The 19,562-nt window shown below is 44.8% G+C and overlaps 1 protein-coding gene across 1 annotated transcript; it reads right to left on the bottom strand.

Annotated features, from left to right (window-relative positions):
• Nucleotides 1–1,243: 1,243 nt before the first annotated feature.
• UBE2QL1 (ubiquitin conjugating enzyme E2 Q family like 1) lies at nucleotides 1,244–19,261 on the bottom strand. Its single transcript, XM_040060335.2, has 2 exons — nucleotides 18,102–19,261; nucleotides 1,244–2,599 (listed from the first exon to the last, which is right to left on the bottom strand). Exons 1-2 carry the CDS (start codon nucleotides 18,888–18,890, stop codon nucleotides 2,468–2,470), a joined length of 921 nt encoding a protein of 306 aa, XP_039916269.1. The 5' UTR covers nucleotides 18,891–19,261; the 3' UTR covers nucleotides 1,244–2,467.
• Between the last annotated feature and the right edge of the window lie 301 nt (nucleotides 19,262–19,562).

Below are 19,562 nucleotides of genomic sequence, written 5' to 3'. Positions count from 1 at the left end.
CCTACAGCCAGAAAGTAACTGTGATTTTTAGCGATGATGTTTGCTCTAACTATTTAAAGCACACTTAAGAAGACACATAATAAGTAGGTTTGAGGGAAGTGGTAGCAATCCACCCACTATGTTCCTTTTCGCTAACCCTTTAATTAAATATTAAAGATATGGTTCTCAGGAAGATTTAAAATAACCCACTGACAGAAAAAAAGAGGTTAAAAACCAGCAGAAAATTAAATAATCCCCCCTAAAGACTTACCACACCTTCACGCTGTTTTTAACGTAATTTTACTGTGCTGATGAGTGAAGAGCTTTTCTGAAGGGAAATAACAAACCTTATGTTTTCCAGTGCTAGATCACTCTCTGTGTTCTCAGGGAATCCTGCTAGGGATTACATATTATTTGATGCTTAACTAAACATACCAGTTTCCTCTTCCATAAGGGAGAGCAAAGAAAGTTTATAAAAACTGAGAAAGTGAATTACTTGAAATGTTATTCCTCACTCAAAAGACAAATTCTGCTGCTGGATGCACAGAACTGATAGGCAGTTTGAGAGGAAAAGTACATATATACACTGCTTATAGCCTTGTCTCCAAGTATAAAGCAGAGTGAGATAAATGACAGCAAGATCTAGGCAGATTTGTGGTACGAAGCATTTCTTGTTGTAACTGAGTTAAGGCACAGCACAAATGATCAGAGGAGAAACAGAAGTGACAACTGATGGAGATCAGAAGTGTAAGAAACCAGGTATGCCCACAAAACTGAGTGGCTCTGACCTGCATATTCCTTTTCGTGAAGGCTTTGAATATTTTTCTCTGTATCTAGCCAACAAAGCTCAACACCCTCACTGAGCAGTGTTTTTGCACCAGTACTGCAAGAATAGCTGCTCTGCTGCTTCTTCTCTTGTGCTTGAACTCCAATGTACTGCTTTTGTTCTTTTATGCTGTGTGTAGTCTTAAATCAAACTCCAGAGCCCCAAGCTCTCTGCATAGTCTCCCAATGTTGCTGTAATACAAAAAGAAACTTGTCAACCATTTCAATTTGTTCTCGTGTTAGCCATATAATGGAAACTGCTTCCAAACACACACTGCTTTCCCCCTCCAAATCAGTCTTGCAATTGATACTGTCCTACTTGCAATTAAAATACCACCACAACAGATACATCTACATGTTGCTTAGAATATCACAACAGAAAACCCTTTACTTTGAATACAAAAGCTAGACAAAATGATTGAATTCCCGAGGCAACAGAAACGATACTGGTGATTTTATTCAGCACGTGTCCAATACGATTTTCCATTCGGAATCCACATTTTTTTAATGCTTTTCTATACCATTCTTAACATCACCTTCAGCTTTTATGGAGTCCCTTAGAAAGTTTTTTTGTTTGTTTTTTTTTTTCAATTTGTTTACCAGAAAACTTAAATTTTAATGATTAAATAATAGGACATTTATATACATCAGTGGGTTTTCTCAGATACTGGGCTCTAAGTACATACAATGTCTATTGAGTGAAAATAAAAAAGAAAAATTCCAGTCATGCAAATCATCGTACAAACCATGTTCCATTTGACTTGAAAATCTTTACTCTGTTACTGGCATATCATTTCAAAATTAAACAGATAACGTTTTAAGGTTGCTTTGTCCATTTCTACTCATTTGTTTTGCTGTTTTGAAGAACGGACAGGCCACATGCTACTGCAGAAGGTACCGGCAGGGTAATCATTGTCCTGCGACCACCAACCAACCCCTCTGAGCCCTGGTGTGGACGTGTTTTAAAAAACCACCTAACCTTCAGCTAACTGCACTGGTTTATTTCTGAACAGCACATCACAATATCAGCACAGAGAGCACATTGTAACCGGTTGGGTGATTCCACTTAATAATTTTTTAACACTAGGACCTTTCAGCATTTTAATTCTGGTTTCATTTATGAATTAAAGGTCATATATAGAGCACAAATGAGGTCTAAATTTAGTCACAGCAGACCACAGTTCCACATAAAGACAAATCTTCAAGTTATGTTGACCTGCTAGGAGACAAAGATAAACAGCACAGCAAACATGTACCTGCAATGCACTGCTTTCCTATTAAATATTAACTGTTTCATTTACATTTAAATGAACTGAGCAGCAATGGATAGACTTTCCAGTACTGCTGTTTGGTGCTGCTGTCATGGAAAGAAGCTGAAGACAATGTGGGCTGTATGGGGGCAAATGACGCAATCTCAGCATCCGCTCAAGTGACTTCAATGATGACCATTCTCCAGTCTTGAAATATAATCCTACACAGCATTTTTTTTTTTTTTTTTCTCTCTCCCTCTGTAAACACATCTGTTCATAAATAACTTAGATGTCTCCTTGACATTCATGGTATGTAACTGAAGCTGAAGTAGAAAAGGATGGGCGGTGTACAGCACTGAGGAGATGTCACAGTACTTTTGTTCAGCATTTTTGTCAAGTGCAGGTTGCTAACATCAGCCATCAGAGACGGGCGGGGTGACCCACCCATATTTTTCATGGGTCTTCACCAAACTCTTAAATGTTGCTTCAGCTTCCTTTCGACTGAATGACTTTTTTGATTTGCCAGCTTTTCTGCAGATACGGCCCTGCGCCAAACACAAAAAGAAAACTTTCATTAAAGATGTGAACACGCATCTGGAAACCACAGCTTAACTTTTCAACTCATCAGGACTAGAGGCATCCACTTACAGGTTCCAGCAAGCACAGTTCCCAAACTTGAGCAGACAAATGCGTTATTAGAGACGATTTAAAATGATATTCGGGGAACGGGTAAAAAGGGAAGAAAAAATAAAAACAATAACAAACAAAAGAAGGCATCTGGCGAGCTGTTCCTTCCCGGCGAGCCCCTGCGCTGGCACGCCGCCCCGCTTGCAGCAACCCGCGGCTGCTGCTGCAGCCGCGCCTCCGGGCTCGCCTCCCTCTCCGCTGCTCCTGACACCTCCGGCATTCCCTGCTCGGCGTGAGGCTGCTCCTGCCCATCCCTGCTGCCCCTCCTGCCCTGCCCGGGCAGCCCTGGCAGAGAGCCACTGCCCGGGCACGGCTGCTGTCAGGGCTGCCCGCGCCTCACCGCCCGCTGCCACCGCGCAGCGACACCAGAAAGCGCATCCACCCCGTGGAACGCACCGCATCCTTCCTCCTGCAACCCAGCCCCCAGGAACGGACAGCTCTGCCCTTCCTCAAAGGAGTGCCTCAAACCAGCTGGCTTCCATCTTAAATTGAAACTTCGAATTTGTTTATTGCCCCTTCATGCCAAGTTTGATAATGAATGAAAATATGCTATTTGCATATACTGCATTTTTATTACTCTGTTATTAGACATTACTTTTAACTGCACAGCCGTACAGTGAAAATTCAAATCCTTGTTTGGCAGTAGAGACTTTTACTGAGTTACCAATAGCTTACCTTATTTTTCACATTGGTCTGTGTCAATTACCAATCAACAGAGACACAAGAAAAATTACAGCTGCAGATTAACACCTCTCTACAACAATGAATACCTTTAAACAAAATAATTAAAATAAAATTAATACCTTTAAAGTATTTATGCCTACTGGATTTGTTACAAACCGGAAGTTCACTAAAGTCACTAGTCTAGTAATTTTAGTAATTATTTGACAGATTGCACCGAAAGCCTTTTTAATAATAAATGGTATCTGATGAGAGGATACCATATTACAGTGTTGCAGTTACTAAGAATCAAGTTAGTATGTTCTCATTTTTTTCTGTTCAAGTTAGTATGTTCTCATTTTTTTTTCCCAGTTCTTTAGCTCAAAAATCATCTTTTTCTTCCCTGATTTTAATGTCAGTTTGGATTTTAACCCAAAATTTGGCATTTGCAATAGCATGCAACAAATACTGAGAAAATAGTCAGGTATATGAAGGGAAGAAAAGGGGGAAAATGGGAACAAAGAAAATAAAATCTCTCCTCAGGATATCAAATTTACTTTTACAGACTAAAATTAGTAATATTAGCCTGCAGTGTGGACAAACAATTTCTTTCTAGAAAGCTGCCACAATACTGCAGAGGCTCTTTTGTGTTCAGCACTGCTCCTGTTACAGCAAAACTATGGACACATGAAAGAAAAAAGCTGCCTCCTACTCCTGTTTCAACAAATAATTTTTCGGTGCAGTTTGAGTTGTCTCTCAGAGCATACCTTAACCAAAGATTACAAACACTCTCCAATTCCCATCTCGATTTATTCACAATCAATTTATACCCATTTGTTTTTCCCCCAAACAGCTGTTTTACCTATCTATACTTTTCCTTGCCTTTCTCCCTAGCTGCCATTTACAGACTAGGAATCTATTTCCTCTTTAAACCCCCTTGATAGACCAAACAGCTGGACGCCTTCTACAACTCCACAAAAATCTGGCAATTAATATGTCCCAAATAAGGATGATTTGAATGGTTCTCAATTGAGTCCCAATCATAAATTTTCTTAGAAAATGCTCATTTTCAGTTGTGACAGATGGAATAATTAAATAAAGCTGGGTAACATATTTTTTAAAATCTTATTCAATAATTATCATACATAATTATATCATATATAATTATCAATCATAATTATTTTGCAGGAGAATTTTTGTGGTTACAAAACATTTTTTATTTTCTTCCTAATCTAGGGTTTTGTTGGAAACACACTTAAGAGAAACATGGGAAAAGATAAAACAAAATATAACAGAAGTTTAAATCAGCACAGAAAATGCCGTCCTCAAAATCTCACCGATGAAATACTTTGGAAAGTAAATATAAACTTACTCTGCTGCTTAATTTCTGGATTAGATCCATTTGCCATGTCCTGTGTTTTGCACATTATTTTTTATCCTTTAAGGCTTTGATATGTTTCTGAGTTATATGCATAGCACCTAGGACCGTATGATTCACATCTTCCCCAGCCTTCACAAAGTATTAATACTAAGTTGTACCTAGAAATAGGATCTTTGCATTGTGAACAGCTCATGTTTGGTGTCGACTATGTACAGATTTCAAAGCAGGAACATAAGAATTCTCTGGTGCTGCAACGATATGGTAAACATCATCACATCATCTAAAATGTTACTGGAGCCATATCAGATGAAAGGAGCATCATTTCATGAGTTTATTCTGAAACCTTTCTGTTATTAATGCAGCGGATCATTGAATCCACTTCCACACGGGTACCATATGCAGGTTGTATGTGAACTGCACCATCAAAGACCAGCTAATTCTACCCTGCTGCAGTCCATGTATTTCTATGCTTATACAGAAACTATGGGTGGCATGGTCAGCACTGTCTCTTATTAACCAATATCCTGTCAGCTGTTTATAATTTGGATAAAATTTAACCTCCTAGTCCGAAAGTTTCCCTATTTGGTGCCTTAAGTAAACCTAGGGTAAAAAGAAAGAAGGCTGGAATTTCAGCTGACTGACCTCAGATGCTTTCAAGCCTATACTTGGGTGGTATCTACTGTCTTACTGATTTTTAGTTTTTTGCCATTCCCAAAAAATTCTTTCCAAGTTTAAGTAAAAAACATAATTTTGGATGCAATTATAGAAGAAAGTGTCAAATGTTTTACCAGGCACAGCTACCAGCCCTGACGACAGTTTATTTTCAGCCTGCTGGTTAAACATGCAGTCATTTTAACTCTGGACAGGAGCCTGTGAGCTGCTGCATTGTGTAAACGTGGTGGTGATGGTAAATACAGGATGTAAATACGTGCTGTCCACAGCTCTGTTGGGCACAACTGCATTTTGACCAATCCTAAACCACATGTGTCACTATTGCCGGGGTAAGGAACACAGACCATTTGCATGGCCAACGTCTTGATGTGTCCAGCACCACACCAAGGAAAGCTATCAAAGTGGTATGTGAACAAGATCAAAACATTCCACAAGAGGTTACAAACAACAGCAAAAACCCAAGAAAGCCTTTCATAAAGATATCACTATCGACTTCAGCTCTGAGAAGTCGCACCAGGAGCTTATTTAAATACTTGCAATACTTTCAGACACTCGCAGAGAGCCTTTCATAAAGGGATAACTGAAAACCTAATTAAAGAGTTGGAGAGAATGTTTCAGATTTTGCCATCTGCTGTGACTTCATGTACTTATCAAGATATAATTTTAACAAGCTAGAAACATATGAAAGGTGAAAGCAATGCCACAGCACCCAACTGGTTTTTGTGCAGCCGTGCTGAAGCACAAGGGGACGTGCGCTGCGCTCAGCCTCCTCCCTCGCTCGTGCTCCTGCTGCGGCCAGCCTGCGTGGCACAGTGAGCAACCGGACACCACCCACCCAGCCTTTGCCCAAACTAATGAGCCTGCACAAACAGCTGACAAACAGCCAGTCTATAACCCTGATAACGGTGGGCAGAAAGAGCTCCTGGAACACGACCTGCTGCAGGCAGCCTTCCCAGGACCCCGGCCCTACCCAGGGACCAACCACTCCCTCCTGCCGTGTTCAGCAAAAGAACCAAGGCGAATCTCACGTATGATTTGTCCCCCTGTCCTGGTTTCAGTTGCAATAGAGTTAATTTTATTTCCAGTAGAAGTGGCGGTTTGGATTTAGCATGAGAATAATATTGATAACACCCTGATGTTTTAGCTGATGCTGAGCAATGCTCACACTAAGCCACGGATTTTTCACAGTGCCTCGTGCTCTACCAGTGAGCAGGTGCACAAGAAGCCAAGAGGGAATCTGGCCAGCACAGCAAGCTGGACGGCCAAAGGGATGTTCCACACCATAGAACAACATGCCCAGTATATTAACTGGGGAGAGTTGGCTGGGAGGGGCCAATCACTGCTTGGAGACGGGGCTGGGCATCTGTCTGTGGGTGTGAGTAAAGGTATTGTGCACCACTTGGTTTTCTTGTGGTTTTTTTTTGTCTGTGTCTTTAATTACAATTGGGGTTTTTGTTATTAGTATTATGTTTTACTTAGTCTCAATTATCAAACTCCTTATCTCAACCCTCCAGTTTTTATTTTTTTTTCTGATTCTCTTCCCCAGCCAGCCAGGGGATGAGGTGAAGGGGTGACTGAGTAGAGCAGCTGAGGTTAAAACATGATGCATTCACATCTATGGGCCTCTGTGGGCAAATCTGGGAGCTTTCCTACTTCCATGTGATGCTACAGTAGTCTCTGTGAACACGTCTCCCCTCCATAATTCTCTGTGACACTGAATCACATCCTGAAAAATATTCAGCTCCACAACCATTAGCTCTTTAAAATTTGTCAGTACCACTATCAGCAATGTGCCATGTCAATTCATCCCCAGCCTCACCAGATCACAAAGTAGTCCAAAGACAGAGTTAAGTCCTGTACAGAAACCGAATATGAAGCCTGAAACTCTTGAGCCCACTATGACCATATATTTACCCACAGCTAGCCTATGAAAAGCAGTCTTGACGCTTCTTCTGGTCCTTCCAGAGTCAGAACAGCCTCAAGAGCGTTTCTCTGGACAAAGGGAGTTCCGTCTCTTGTCAAATAATTGATGGCAGCTCCCAGATCCAAACCCAATAATATTAGGACAGTACCAGGTGTGCTTCCATGTGCGTCCAGTTGGCACTCCCTAGGACAGGACTATATAACAGAGGACAGCCTTCCACAGGACCATACAATCACCAAAAGTACTGGCTGGAAGGGACCTGTGGTGGTCCCCAAGTCCAGCTTAGACACTTGGAGCTGAACTGCCAACACAGGTCAGTGTGGCACTGCACAGCCAGGTCCTGAACCCTTCAAGGTTGTGCTCAGTTCACTCCTGATGCCACTCTCTGCTTTATTAGGTCACAAATTTTCAGAGATTTAGTGTACACAGCCATGAGTCCTTACAAGGCTGATGTTATTGTGGAAACAATCCAAACCCCTGTGCTGTGGATCTCTTGAGGTGTCACAGCAAACCTTCAGTCACACCCAGACATTTTACCTGGACCAGCTAACAGAAAGCTGTGTACATTTCCAGTAGTGCACAGCTGAGGGACTCAGATGCTGGCAAATCTTCATGTTGTTAGCACAGCTCTTAACATGATCTCCTCAGCCCTGTGTATTTTCATTAGTCCTGGCAATGCAAATAACTCCAGGTTGGTCTCCCAAGGGCAAATCACACAATCCTTCTGCACATGGGGCTAAACTTGGCCCATCATGTAAGCCAGCATAAGGACACATGGATGGCTACAGCCTTTTCTGCCTCCGTCTCTTAACAGATCCCTATAGCAGGTTCTGCTGACCCAACCCTAAGTAAATGTCAAGAGATGGAAAACAAGCAGAGAGAAAAAAGCACACAAAAGACTGCAGGAAGTCACTATGCCAGACACGGTTTCTGCGGTGATCCCTCCATGGAGAGGAAGATGATCCACAAGGATATGCCCATTTTCCATGTCTGTTGTGCCAGGCTTCTCCATGGATGAAAAAAAAAATCTGTGGATTTCTGAAATGTTGAGTTTCATGCTATGAGTTTCTGGCACGTAACACGTTCCATAATGTCCCAGTGACTAATGGCTTTGGGCCCCAACTAATGGCTACGGGCAAACATACTAAAACATTTTCTGATAAGGAACAGAGGCACTCAGAGCTTAAGCCTGAACCAGCCTTATCCTAGAATATTTAAACAAGCTTTCAGAGGAAAATATTTCCACTGGCTTTAGAAACGCATTCAAAAGCAGAGCGATGCTGAAGGGAGTACTGTCATGCTCTCAGTGCAGTGATTGCAATGTGTCACAACATCACTGTTAGAGCGCAATATATACAGTCTCTCCCCCCAATTACATGGTTTATAATTTTTTTCCTCCATGTACTGATGAGGCACAGTTAATCATGTCTCAAAAACTGCACACAATCTATATTGCACTGTATACAATTATTAGCTGTAGCTAAAATAAAGCGGTACAGAAAGTGATACAGACAAATACTCATAATGTTGCAGAATAAGTAAATTAAAACAAGGAGGTTTTAATGCAAATGCGTAATTTCCAAACCAGTACTTCCATGCCTTTCTTGATTTCCTTTTTAAAAATAATCCATAGAAGAAGTAAAAAGTAGCAAGTTCTGGCTTTAAAGCATCCTATAAATTGTGCCTTCTGGGAGCATAACTGTTCTTTGTCCAGGAAAAAGAAATCTGAGTTGCAGCTGAGTAATTATTTATGCTCATTTGTCTGTGCCAGAAGCCTGGTGCCAGTAGCTCTTAATCGATACAAACGCTTACAGCCCCAATCTCCGTCTGACAGCTACAGAGCACTGTACTGCTCTTCCTCGCCTTTCCCTAAGTCAGCACCGAGCTGGCAGCGTGATTCCAGCACAGATGAGGGTTAAGAAACTCCCTCCCTGCATTTTATGGGTGGGACAAACTCTGTGCTGGGAAAAGAATAAGAAAATTTGGGGGGCTGGCTATGTTACTGGTGACTCAAGCATCTCCAGGGCTGAATGTACGACAACACGGTGGGCTCGTGTCAAAAGAGCCAGTCCCTGTTCCCCGCCACCAGAAGGGCACTTGCTAGTCTTAGGTGACAGAGGGATGTTTTCTCTGCTGTGTGTTTCTCAGTCTTTTGCTGAGCTCCCTGGACTACCTTTCTGTGGAATCAGGTACTGGCAGAGCTCCTGAGGGCCAGTCCAGATGAGAATGCTGGGAACACGACAGCAACTCTTTGCATAAGCCCACAGGTCCTCTGCATCAGGAACCTGAAGCTACCCAAGTCAAACACAGTCATGTGTGTGAACCCAACCAAAGCCAACCCAACCCAACCCAACCCAACCATCTTTTGTGACAGGCAGTAAAGACAAAGGCACCACAACAATGCCTATCTTCACATTTCCTAAGTTTTACAATGCTAAAACAAACAAACAAAAAGAACAAAATAGTAAAAAGCAGGTTGCCTCTGGGAATACTTAATTGAGTTAAACCCAAATTCAGTAAGATGAGAGTCACAAGTGATGTACTTTTCTCCTGCTATTTATATGATTGTGCCAATCTCCTGACTGCAGTATGTTTCATATTGATGCACATGGACATCTACTCAGAGAGCCCTCACTTCTGAGCGCTTTAAGCACATATCCTCAAATGACCTTTGGGTCATTTATAAATTTGGCCGTTCTTTCCACATGGCAAAGAGGAATACAGTGAAGTTATATGACTTGCCCATGACTGTACCTGAAGTCAGTGGCAAAACCTGGAATCTGAACTCAGATCACCTTTACCTAGGCTAAGTGCTCAAACTGTGAAACAACCTCCTCTCACAAATATTTATAGAACACTTCAATGCCAGATATATTTTAATGGAATATTGTAAAATCTACAGAAAATTTAATATTTACAGAAATTCATAGAAAATGTGAAAACCTAACATCGATTTCTTCTGTTTTGCAATGCTTTGGTTTTTTTCATGGACGAGTATTATGGAAACGAGCCTTTCTTACTGCAGATGGGGGCTCGTTGCTATTTGTAGCACGAGCCTAAAAACCGGAGAAATACCAAGTCATTCCACAGCTCATAAAGCCTGACTATGACAAGCATCTGAGCTCCAGGCCATTTCATAACATAGGCTTATGTCTTCCTTCTTCGGGTTTATTTTCACTCATCTTTGAATGTGGGTCTGGGATTATAACTGACTTGTAACTCCATCAAGGAGTCACTGCAGAAGTTTCATGGGTTTTGGAGAACCTGTGCAGCAAAGGATTAAATCAATGAGGATCATTGATTTTAACAAAGAAAACACACAAGTTCGTGAAGCAGATAAAAAAACATTTTCCAAGGACAGACTGTGCACGTGCACGAGGCAGGCATGCATCTGCCATGCCTGGTTGAGGACAGACACATGTGATGTATTCCTCCTCACTGTGAGCTTTACTGGGAATGGGGCGAATCAGACTGGCACCTTGATCCTGTTTCAGAAGAGGAATCACCGGAACATCTGAAGCGTGGTGCCCACTTACCTGTTCCGTGCACACCAGTGGGGACTACAAACTCACTTTCATCAAAGCACTCTTACACTTCTCCCTAGCTCAGGCATTTTCAATTCCCAACACAGGGCTCATTTCACTGCGAGCCAGGTTAGGTAACAGTATCATGTTCTTCCTGTAAAGCTTGTCCTGAGACTTCCAGTGTCTACTCAGTTACTGCTGTTTTGAGATGCAGTTAAAGGCCAACACCATGTAACGCTCAGCAGCCTCCAGAAATGACCTGTGGAGTACAACCCAGACCAGACCCCGCACTTTCAAAAAAACACAGTGATATCCAAGAGAAACCTGCTATTCCATTTACAAGTGCGACAACTGGATCCTGTGCACCTGACAATTAAGACACATTTTGAGCCATTCAGCCAGCATAACTACCACAGCATCCGAGGCTCTCCCTGTTTAACTGCAGAGGAATTGCACCCAGCAATCCTCCCACCGCCCATCTCCCTGTGCACTGAATGTCAGCATTACCTTTTTTGGCATTTGCAGAAGAAAACTGGAAACTGCATGTGAAGGACTGAATACATCAAAGAAAAGAAGAGCCCTTCACCGACTCTTGCCAGCCCAAAGGAGCTTAGATGGGAAAAAGAAACGCAGTAAATATTATGTTACTTAACCACCGCCCCACTTTGTGAGAGCAGATGCCCACAGGGGGACATGCCCCAGATCACACCTGGCAATCAGACTCCCAGGATATGAGGAGCTGAATTACTTGTGGAGTTACAAATCTTCAATCTGGAAGTCTCCGGCCATGCATGGAAATCCCTGGGCATTGTGTGGATGCTGGGAAAGCTGCATATTTTCAAGGCTAGCCTGTAAAAGGAAGAGTAAATCTTCCTCACAATAGAAAGTGGGTTATTTAGGTTACTCCTTCAGGACATCACCTTCCGTGACTAGGCTTTTTGCACTTGAAAAAATACAATTTTCAATGACGCATCTGACAAAGTACCCCAAAGCTTCATGGTTCTCTCTGCCTGAACAATCACAGCAAAAAAAAAAAAAAAAAAAAAAAAAAAAAGAGCACTTGTTATATAATTCAGAGAAGAAAAATCAACAAATTAAATTTTCTCACAAAATCCAAAGCCACAATTCTTTCAAATTCTTATTTGGGTGATCAGCTAAGCATTGTCAAGAAGAATAAAAGCATGTTTTAAAATTAGTAATTTGGCTCAATTCAGGGATTTCTTTCATTTGATGACTATTTTAACAGTAATAAGGATAGTTTAAAGTATTTTAAAATATTCATTTTTATGCTTTGAAGGAGAAAAATGGAGATTATGTTCCCTTTGCTTTTTAAAAGAATTAAACCAACCTCCTATTTCAATGAGTTGGAATCCCTGTGTCTTTATTCCTCTCAGTAGAATATATTTGCATAATAACAGTGGATGGTCAGAACACCAACATATCAGAGTATACATGAACAACTATTTTTTCCAGCCTGCTTATCAGGCCCAGCATCTAAACACACATAATCCCGCTAAAACTTCAGCTTCCAATCATATATTTTTCAAATGAAATGAAAGAGATATCTTAGAAAGCAAATAGATCTGATTTTCCTCTCCAGGCAAACAATATTCTGTTATCTCCTTGGCCCAGCATTTATACTTTTTCATGGGAAACAAGTCCCCTAGCACAGTCTTGGTCTCCTCTGTCATCTTTGTACATGAGTCGATGTTTTTCACCCATGGACCTAAAGCATCATTTCCTCCCTTGTGGATCACTTGCTCAGGCAACTAATCAAAACCAAACTAATCAAAATCAAAACCAAAAACAATTCCATTTTTTAATGCCCTAATAGGATACAATGGCTCCAAATAATTCAGAGACTGCTGTGCTCGCTGTACATTTCTGCAGCCTTTGAGATTAGCTGATTTATTCATGGCTACACTCCTCAAACCAGCATCTGGAGTATGAAAACCCATGGATCTGCAATTAATTTCTGCTATACATATTTGAAAGGCCTGGAGTCTGCTGACCTCCTGGACACCATGCAAGTCCCATCTGCTATCTGCTCGCTCACACTTTTACTTGAAAGGATGAAGAGGGAGTAATTCAGACTGTGATTAACAGCTAACTTTTGTAGCTGTTTGTCATAAAACAAGCCCATTTCTGCTCTTTCAATCTGGTGAAACTCAGATGGGATATTCAAATCTTTAAAATGTAAAGATAAATCCATTCAATAGTCATACAAGGCACACAGTATTTGAAACAAACAGACAGGGTTCCACTGAGGTTCTTCTAATGTTACAATGTGAGGGATCAAAGTACTAGACACCAACGACTTTTATTTGAATTCAGGTCCTTTTTCTATACAAACTTAAAGCTTAACTATTAATTATATCTTGATTTTTATTTACATCATTCTGTAGCTGCCCACAACAGCAAGAATACTCAGAATTAGGGGTACCCTGTTCCTATTGTAATATGTCCTGGCAAATTTTCTATGTTTTTTCTATTCCCTGCAAGAATCCTGGAAAAAATTTTAACTAGTCCTGTTCACTGGAAGAACAAGGGAGTGCTTCCCTCAAAACTAAGACCTTTTTTCATGACAATCTGTAAAGGCTGACGGTTACCTGACAGCTGCCTTTGTCTGGCAGTCCAGTCCCCAGCCTCCCTGGAGAGAACAAGGGACTTGTAAAAAAGAGGACAAGGCATCTAGTGATCAGCACCACCACAAGCTTACATCTAAAGTCCCCAAGGCATCAGGTGTAGCTCTGTTTGTTGCTCTCAAAAAAAGAAAAGAAAAAAACCAAAACCCTGATGCATTACTTTGACACTGGTATTTATAGCTTTGTCCTCTTTTAAACATCCACCAAAACATTTTGTCCAGTGAGAAACAACACATCTAGTAGAAGACACAAACCCCTCTCTTTACTTTTGGACCAAGTCCACTCCTTTTCCTCTGGGACCACACCATCTACCATGTTTTCAAAGGAGAGAGTTGACTACCCTCTGAAACATGGGCATTGATCTCATCTGTGTGCATGGCCATTCAAGGAGAGCCACGACGAACCTCCTGCCATGACATTCCTCTCCTCCAAGTGGTACCCACCCTCCCTCCCTTCCATCATTGATATTATTGCAACAATGACACCATTATCTGGAAGCGGAGAGCAACTGACTAATTTTCAAACCTCTCTCTGAAATTATCACTAAATCATTTTAAAAGGCTAAGAAGGAGTAACACTCCATGGGCCACTTCCACGGCCTGGACAGACACAGGGAGACAAACACGGGAAGCTCTGCCTAGACAGACACGTGGAGCAGTTGCCTCCAGGACGATAAACAACTGGCATTTAAATTATTTCATTAGCATCACCCCACCTCCCTGGCTGGCACCCCAGCTCTGCAGCAGCTCACGGCGACTGTTTCGCCGGTTCAGCAGGGCCAAGCTCTTGCCTGTGATGACAGGAGCCAGCGAGCAGCTGACTGTGCAGGAAGCAAGTACAAAGTCATCCCTTTAAAAGCCAGGCTACAGTTGAGTTAAGGACAACACCAAGTTTTTTAAAATAGGATTCTGGATCCCAGACAGATAAACAGTCTTCGGCCTTTGATGTACTGAGAATTCCCCTCAAGATACTGACTAGAGCTGTGTGAATAATTGATTTTCTCAGCCGAATAGCTGAAGCAACCAACCAAACAAACCCCAACTTGTTTGTTAATTAACATTTTTTCCCTTGAAAACTGAGGGGGAAAAAAAAGTTAAATTTGGGACTGTTGAATCATTATATTCAAACAAAAGTAATTTCTCTTCCATTTTAAACATTTTTATTTACAGACAAAAACAAAAGTCTAAAAACACAATGCTAGATTCATGATAGGAAGCTAGGGTGTCCATCCCATTAGGTAGGGCATGTCTCAAGCAAGGTTACCTGAGGCATACGGCTCCTGCTTGGCGAAATCTAGAGAAACAGCCATCCCACTTTAAAATCCAAGGCCTGGGAGATAGGCACACGTCTTGGAACTCATTCACAGGTTTCGCCACTTACAAGCTTAAGTAAGTGTTAAGTAATTTTTCTGTTGCACATTTAAGTCTCTGTACAGACACAACTCCTGAGTGACATCCTATGAGATGTCAGAATGACTTATTTCACTTTCTCTTCCACTCTGTTAAAAGGTCTGTGAAATCCATGAAAAAGCATCTGAGTTTGTCAAGAATCTTAACTGTCTGAAAATGTATTTTCAGTGTTAATTTTATCTGCTTTTGGATCACTTTGTCAAAAAACAGAAGGACATACATGCTCACAGTTACTACCGGCTCTACCAGCAGACCGAGAAGTGCTGTTTCTCTTTGAAGAACCAGCAGAGGATGACAGTGCCACAGTTGGCTCAGCAAAATGGGACTGACGAGAAATGTCTCACAAAATGATCCACCTTGGTTCTGTCCCCTGAATTGCCCCAAGGAGGAAGGTGTGCCAGTGGAACACTCAGCCCTGCCCACTCACACCGGTCCCCGTGCCAGCTGGGTGCACTCTTGGATGCGTCACAGGCTGGAGTATTCACGGTGATTTCACGCTAAATCATGGCGCTGGGAGCCAATGACATTTCTCTGGAAGGTCCCTTTGACTCACTGGTGGTGGCAGTGCCCCATCTCCCCCTCAGCCTGATGGCTGCTGCCATGTGCTCAGGCAGGTTTGTTCTGAGGCGAGGGAGAAGGGCCCTCACCCTTCCAGCCTTGAACAATATCTTGAATATTCCATGCTGTTGCAGGCTGCTCACAGAAATTACACAATTAACCTGGTGACAGCCAGGGCTATTTGTTTGGGACGGCTCCTTGCAGGCACCAAGACTGCCCACGGCACGGCAGGAGCCACCCAAACCTGGCCACACAGCGCTGGGGAATGCAGCACCTCCGCCCTTGATGCTTCGTCGGCTCAGTTTTTATTTTTAAAAACTAACTGGTCAAAAGTAGATCGCCTGTAAAACGAAACAGGGATAGGGGAGCTCCAGTTGTATTTTGAGCCCTATTATGCAATGGAGTGGGGGTTACATAATGAGGGGAGTGCAATTACAGAAACGTGGCTCCCATGACACAGAGCCCAGCTACGGTGACAGGCCAGCAAACCCATCACAGGCAGCATCTCTCTAACCCAGAAAATAAATGTATTGACTGTACTGCCCAATAACCTTTCCACTTGGATTGAACAATCTGAGAGGTTGACACGTGCCATGTTATATCAATTTAACTACTAAGTTACTGTCAGCAGTTTATTTCTGCCTTTTCTTTTTTTAATCCCAGCTCTCTTTTTGTCATCATTGACTTTGCAAACTTCTGGAAGAATGTTAGTGAAACTCCTGCTTTTTAAATGCGTTTATTAATGATGTAGACATAAACGTCTTCTGGTCATCAAAAATTGCTACTATTTTCTGGAAATCTCTTAAATGGTTTAGGGAAGAAAATTGTCAGATTATATAGCTGAGAATTTACTAATAAAACAATTAGAGCTTCTCTTCACAGAACCATTTTATGATCCCAGTAAATATTCATTTAACCCCTTTAACATTCGACACCGCAGAAAGAGGCCAAATTGTTACAAAATGAAAGAATTTATCATTGTCCTCCTAAATTCTTGCAACAAATAACAACTATGACCTCTCTAAAAAGAGGCAGGTTAACAAACAGATGCAGTAAGAGCAGCTACGGAACTTCAACATACCTCAGGCTCCATGTTAATTAAAACTCTTTTTTTTTTTTTCCCTTGGTAGATTTTTTTTATATCCCAAGGTGACCTAGGAAACTTGACCCCTTGAAATGAAGTGCAGAGAAAAATACCACCTGTTTAAAAGAAGGAGCCATAGGCCCAAATGAAATAGGTTAAAGGGAAAACAAGCCACTTACAAAAGAGCATGTTGAAAAATCAAAATTAATTTCAGTCTTAAGAATAAACAAGCCTTTACTTCTGCTCAGGCAAACAGTTCCATAGAAGCAACAGGAGTAACCTCATTTTTAAGCAGATAAAAAGTATGTTATTATTTACTCTTTCCCCACCTCTCCAAGATAGAAATTTAAGAAGTTACTTTAGTATAATTTACTGACAGACAGAGCTGTGCACGTCCCCTGAGTTCAAGGGCATTCACGAACAGGAAAAGCACCCGGTCACAGCCATGCGTGCATTGCCCACTGTAATATAAAGCGTAATATAAGGCATTAAGATCTACTGCCTGCCAGCAGTATTTGACCATTTATTAAAAATGGCTTATGAAATAGTTCTCGTCTATGGATATTCTGCAGGAGAAAACAGAAAAAAAACCAAAACAAAACAAACAAAAAACCCCAAACAAACAAACAACCCCCCCCCCCAAAAAAACAACAAAACAACAAAAAAAAAACCAACCCCCCCAAAAATCAACGAAACAAAAACCAAACAAACAAACGAAAAAAGCAGCATAAAATGCACCAATTCAGGTCAGGCCAGATCCTATACCGGGAGAACCGACCACCTCCTTTGAAGAGGAGAGCTGGCAGGAACCGTCTGGCTGCTGCAGCCGCAGTACCTAGCCCAAGTGACTTGTTCCTTTCGGGCCGGACGATTTGAAACCTGGACAAGTTCGCCAGCAGCTCGGGCAGCGACCCCCGGCGTGACCCCGCGACACACCTCAGTGCAAGGTGCCAAGCCCCAAAGGCGAGCTCGCCCCTTGTCCCCGGAGGGATGCTATCGGGACAGCGCAGACAAAGACCTGGGGGCAGCAGCTCCAGCGTCGCGCCCTCCGCCAGCGGCAGCACCGCACGCAAGGGACCAGCGAGTATGGCCGACTGCCTGGTGAAGGGCAGGAGGCTCCAATCCCAAACCCCACCGGAGCCCGGAGTGCCCCCTTTTGCTGTGGGGAGAAGGAGGTGCCCATCAGGGATAACGAGCACGGTATCTTGGTGTACCACAGGCGGCAGAGCAAGCGCAGGGACAAAAGCCGGGCGGGAGGACACGATGGATGCATGTGCTCCTTTCTCCCGCCCGCACCTCTGCCGGACCCGCCCGAGAGGGACCCCGGAGCCAAACACGACTGTCCCTGCCATCGCCCCCCCGGTGACACCAGGTCCTCGGGGAGACCGGGTCTGGTGGCGGACAGCCGCGGGCTGCCCGCCTTTGGGCTTGCCATCCGAACACCGCTCGACCCGGACCCCGAGCGATGGATGAGTGCGCTCCTCCCCGAGCAAGGAGCCCTACCTGCCCCTTGACCAGGCTGGCGGCGAACTGCCTCATGACGGCCTCCACGGTGTAGGCGCTGGACCAGCCGCGGGGAGTGAGCAGCTCCATGCAGATGGCTCCGCCGTCCAGGACGTAGCCGTTCTCCAGGCGGGGGCTAAGCACCCTCATGAAGGGCGGCGAGAAAGGGAAGTTGTCGGGGAAGGTGAGGTTGAGCAGGATGTACTCCGTGTTGGTCTCCTTCATGTCCTGCCACAGCACCGAGTCCTTGTCCACCTGGTGCAGCTTCACGTTCCAGTCGAAGAGGCTCTCGTCCACCAGCTCCACCGAGATGAAGCGGTCGCTCAGCCGCGCGATGTCCTGCAGCTCCTTCATCAGCCGCCGGGTCCGCACCTGCGTGCAGTGCTGCTGCCGGCCCGCGGGCACCAGCGCCGCCGGCCCCGACCCGCACCCGGGGCCGGAGCCGGGGCCGGGCCGCTGCGCCGCCTCCTTGCCGGCGCCGGGTTCCCTGCCCGCCTCCCGCGGCTTCTCCCGGCCGACTCCCGAGCGCGCCGGCTGCGGGGGTTGCTTGGCCGGCTCCGGCGCCTTCTTGTTCTTGTGGCCCCCGGGGCTGCCCTCGCTGCTGCTGCTGCTGCAGCCGCCCCCGGGGGGGCCCTGCGGCTGCGGCTTGTTGCTGCTGTTCTTCTGGTTGCCCCTGCCGCGGAGCGAGGAGCCCTGCTGGCTGCTGCTGCGGTGATGGTGGTGCTTGGGGTCCTCCGTGTCCCGGCTGTGCAGCCGGATCAGCCCGATTTTCCGCAGCAGAGTGGCCATGTTGTGCGCGGCCGTGCGATCCCTCCCGCCTCTGAGCACCGGTGGGGCTCTAGTGTGGTTTTTATCAATTGAAAGCCCGGCTCGGCGGGTTTGCTGTCGGCGGGCGGGCGGCGAAGCGCCTCTCCGCCGGTCCGGGGCGCAGAGAGGCGGCGGCGGCGGTGCCGCCGCGGTACCGGAGGATGTGCGGCCGCCGCTCAAACGCCTCCCCTGCCTAGAGCTGCGGCGGGGAGCATTGCCGCAGCGGGGCTGCTCCCGCGGACATCACGGCCCCGCCGCCGTGGCCATGATCCCGTGAAAAGGAAGGAGGAGGAGGGTTGGAGGGGAAAAAAAAAAAGGTAGGAAGGAAAAAAAAAAAAAATCCCCCAGCCGCCCGCACGGGAGAGCCCCCTCCCTCCCCCCGCACAGCGGCGGCGAAACCGCCTGCGCTGCAGATGGCTTCCCCGGCACCTTCGGATCGCGCTCGGCCGAGCCAATCCCCGGCGGCTCCCGGCGGGCCGGGCCCCGCGCCGCTCCGGGCGCCTCCCCCCGAGGCGGGCGGGGGGAGTGGGGGCCCGCCCGCGCAGCCCCCGCTGTGCCCGCGGCGCGCTCGGCCCTTTGTTCGGGGAGAGGGGCCGCCCGCCCGGGCAGCGCCGCCGCAGCCGCGCCCCCCGCGCCCCCCGCGCCGCCTGCACC

The sequence above is a fragment of the Hirundo rustica genome, chromosome 1, assembly GCF_015227805.2.
Source record: "Hirundo rustica isolate bHirRus1 chromosome 1, bHirRus1.pri.v3, whole genome shotgun sequence".
In the NCBI taxonomy this organism is placed as follows: domain Eukaryota; kingdom Metazoa; phylum Chordata; class Aves; order Passeriformes; family Hirundinidae; genus Hirundo; species Hirundo rustica.
The sequence above is the reverse complement of the archived record's forward strand: the minus strand, read 5'-3'. Positions and strand labels throughout refer to the sequence as shown.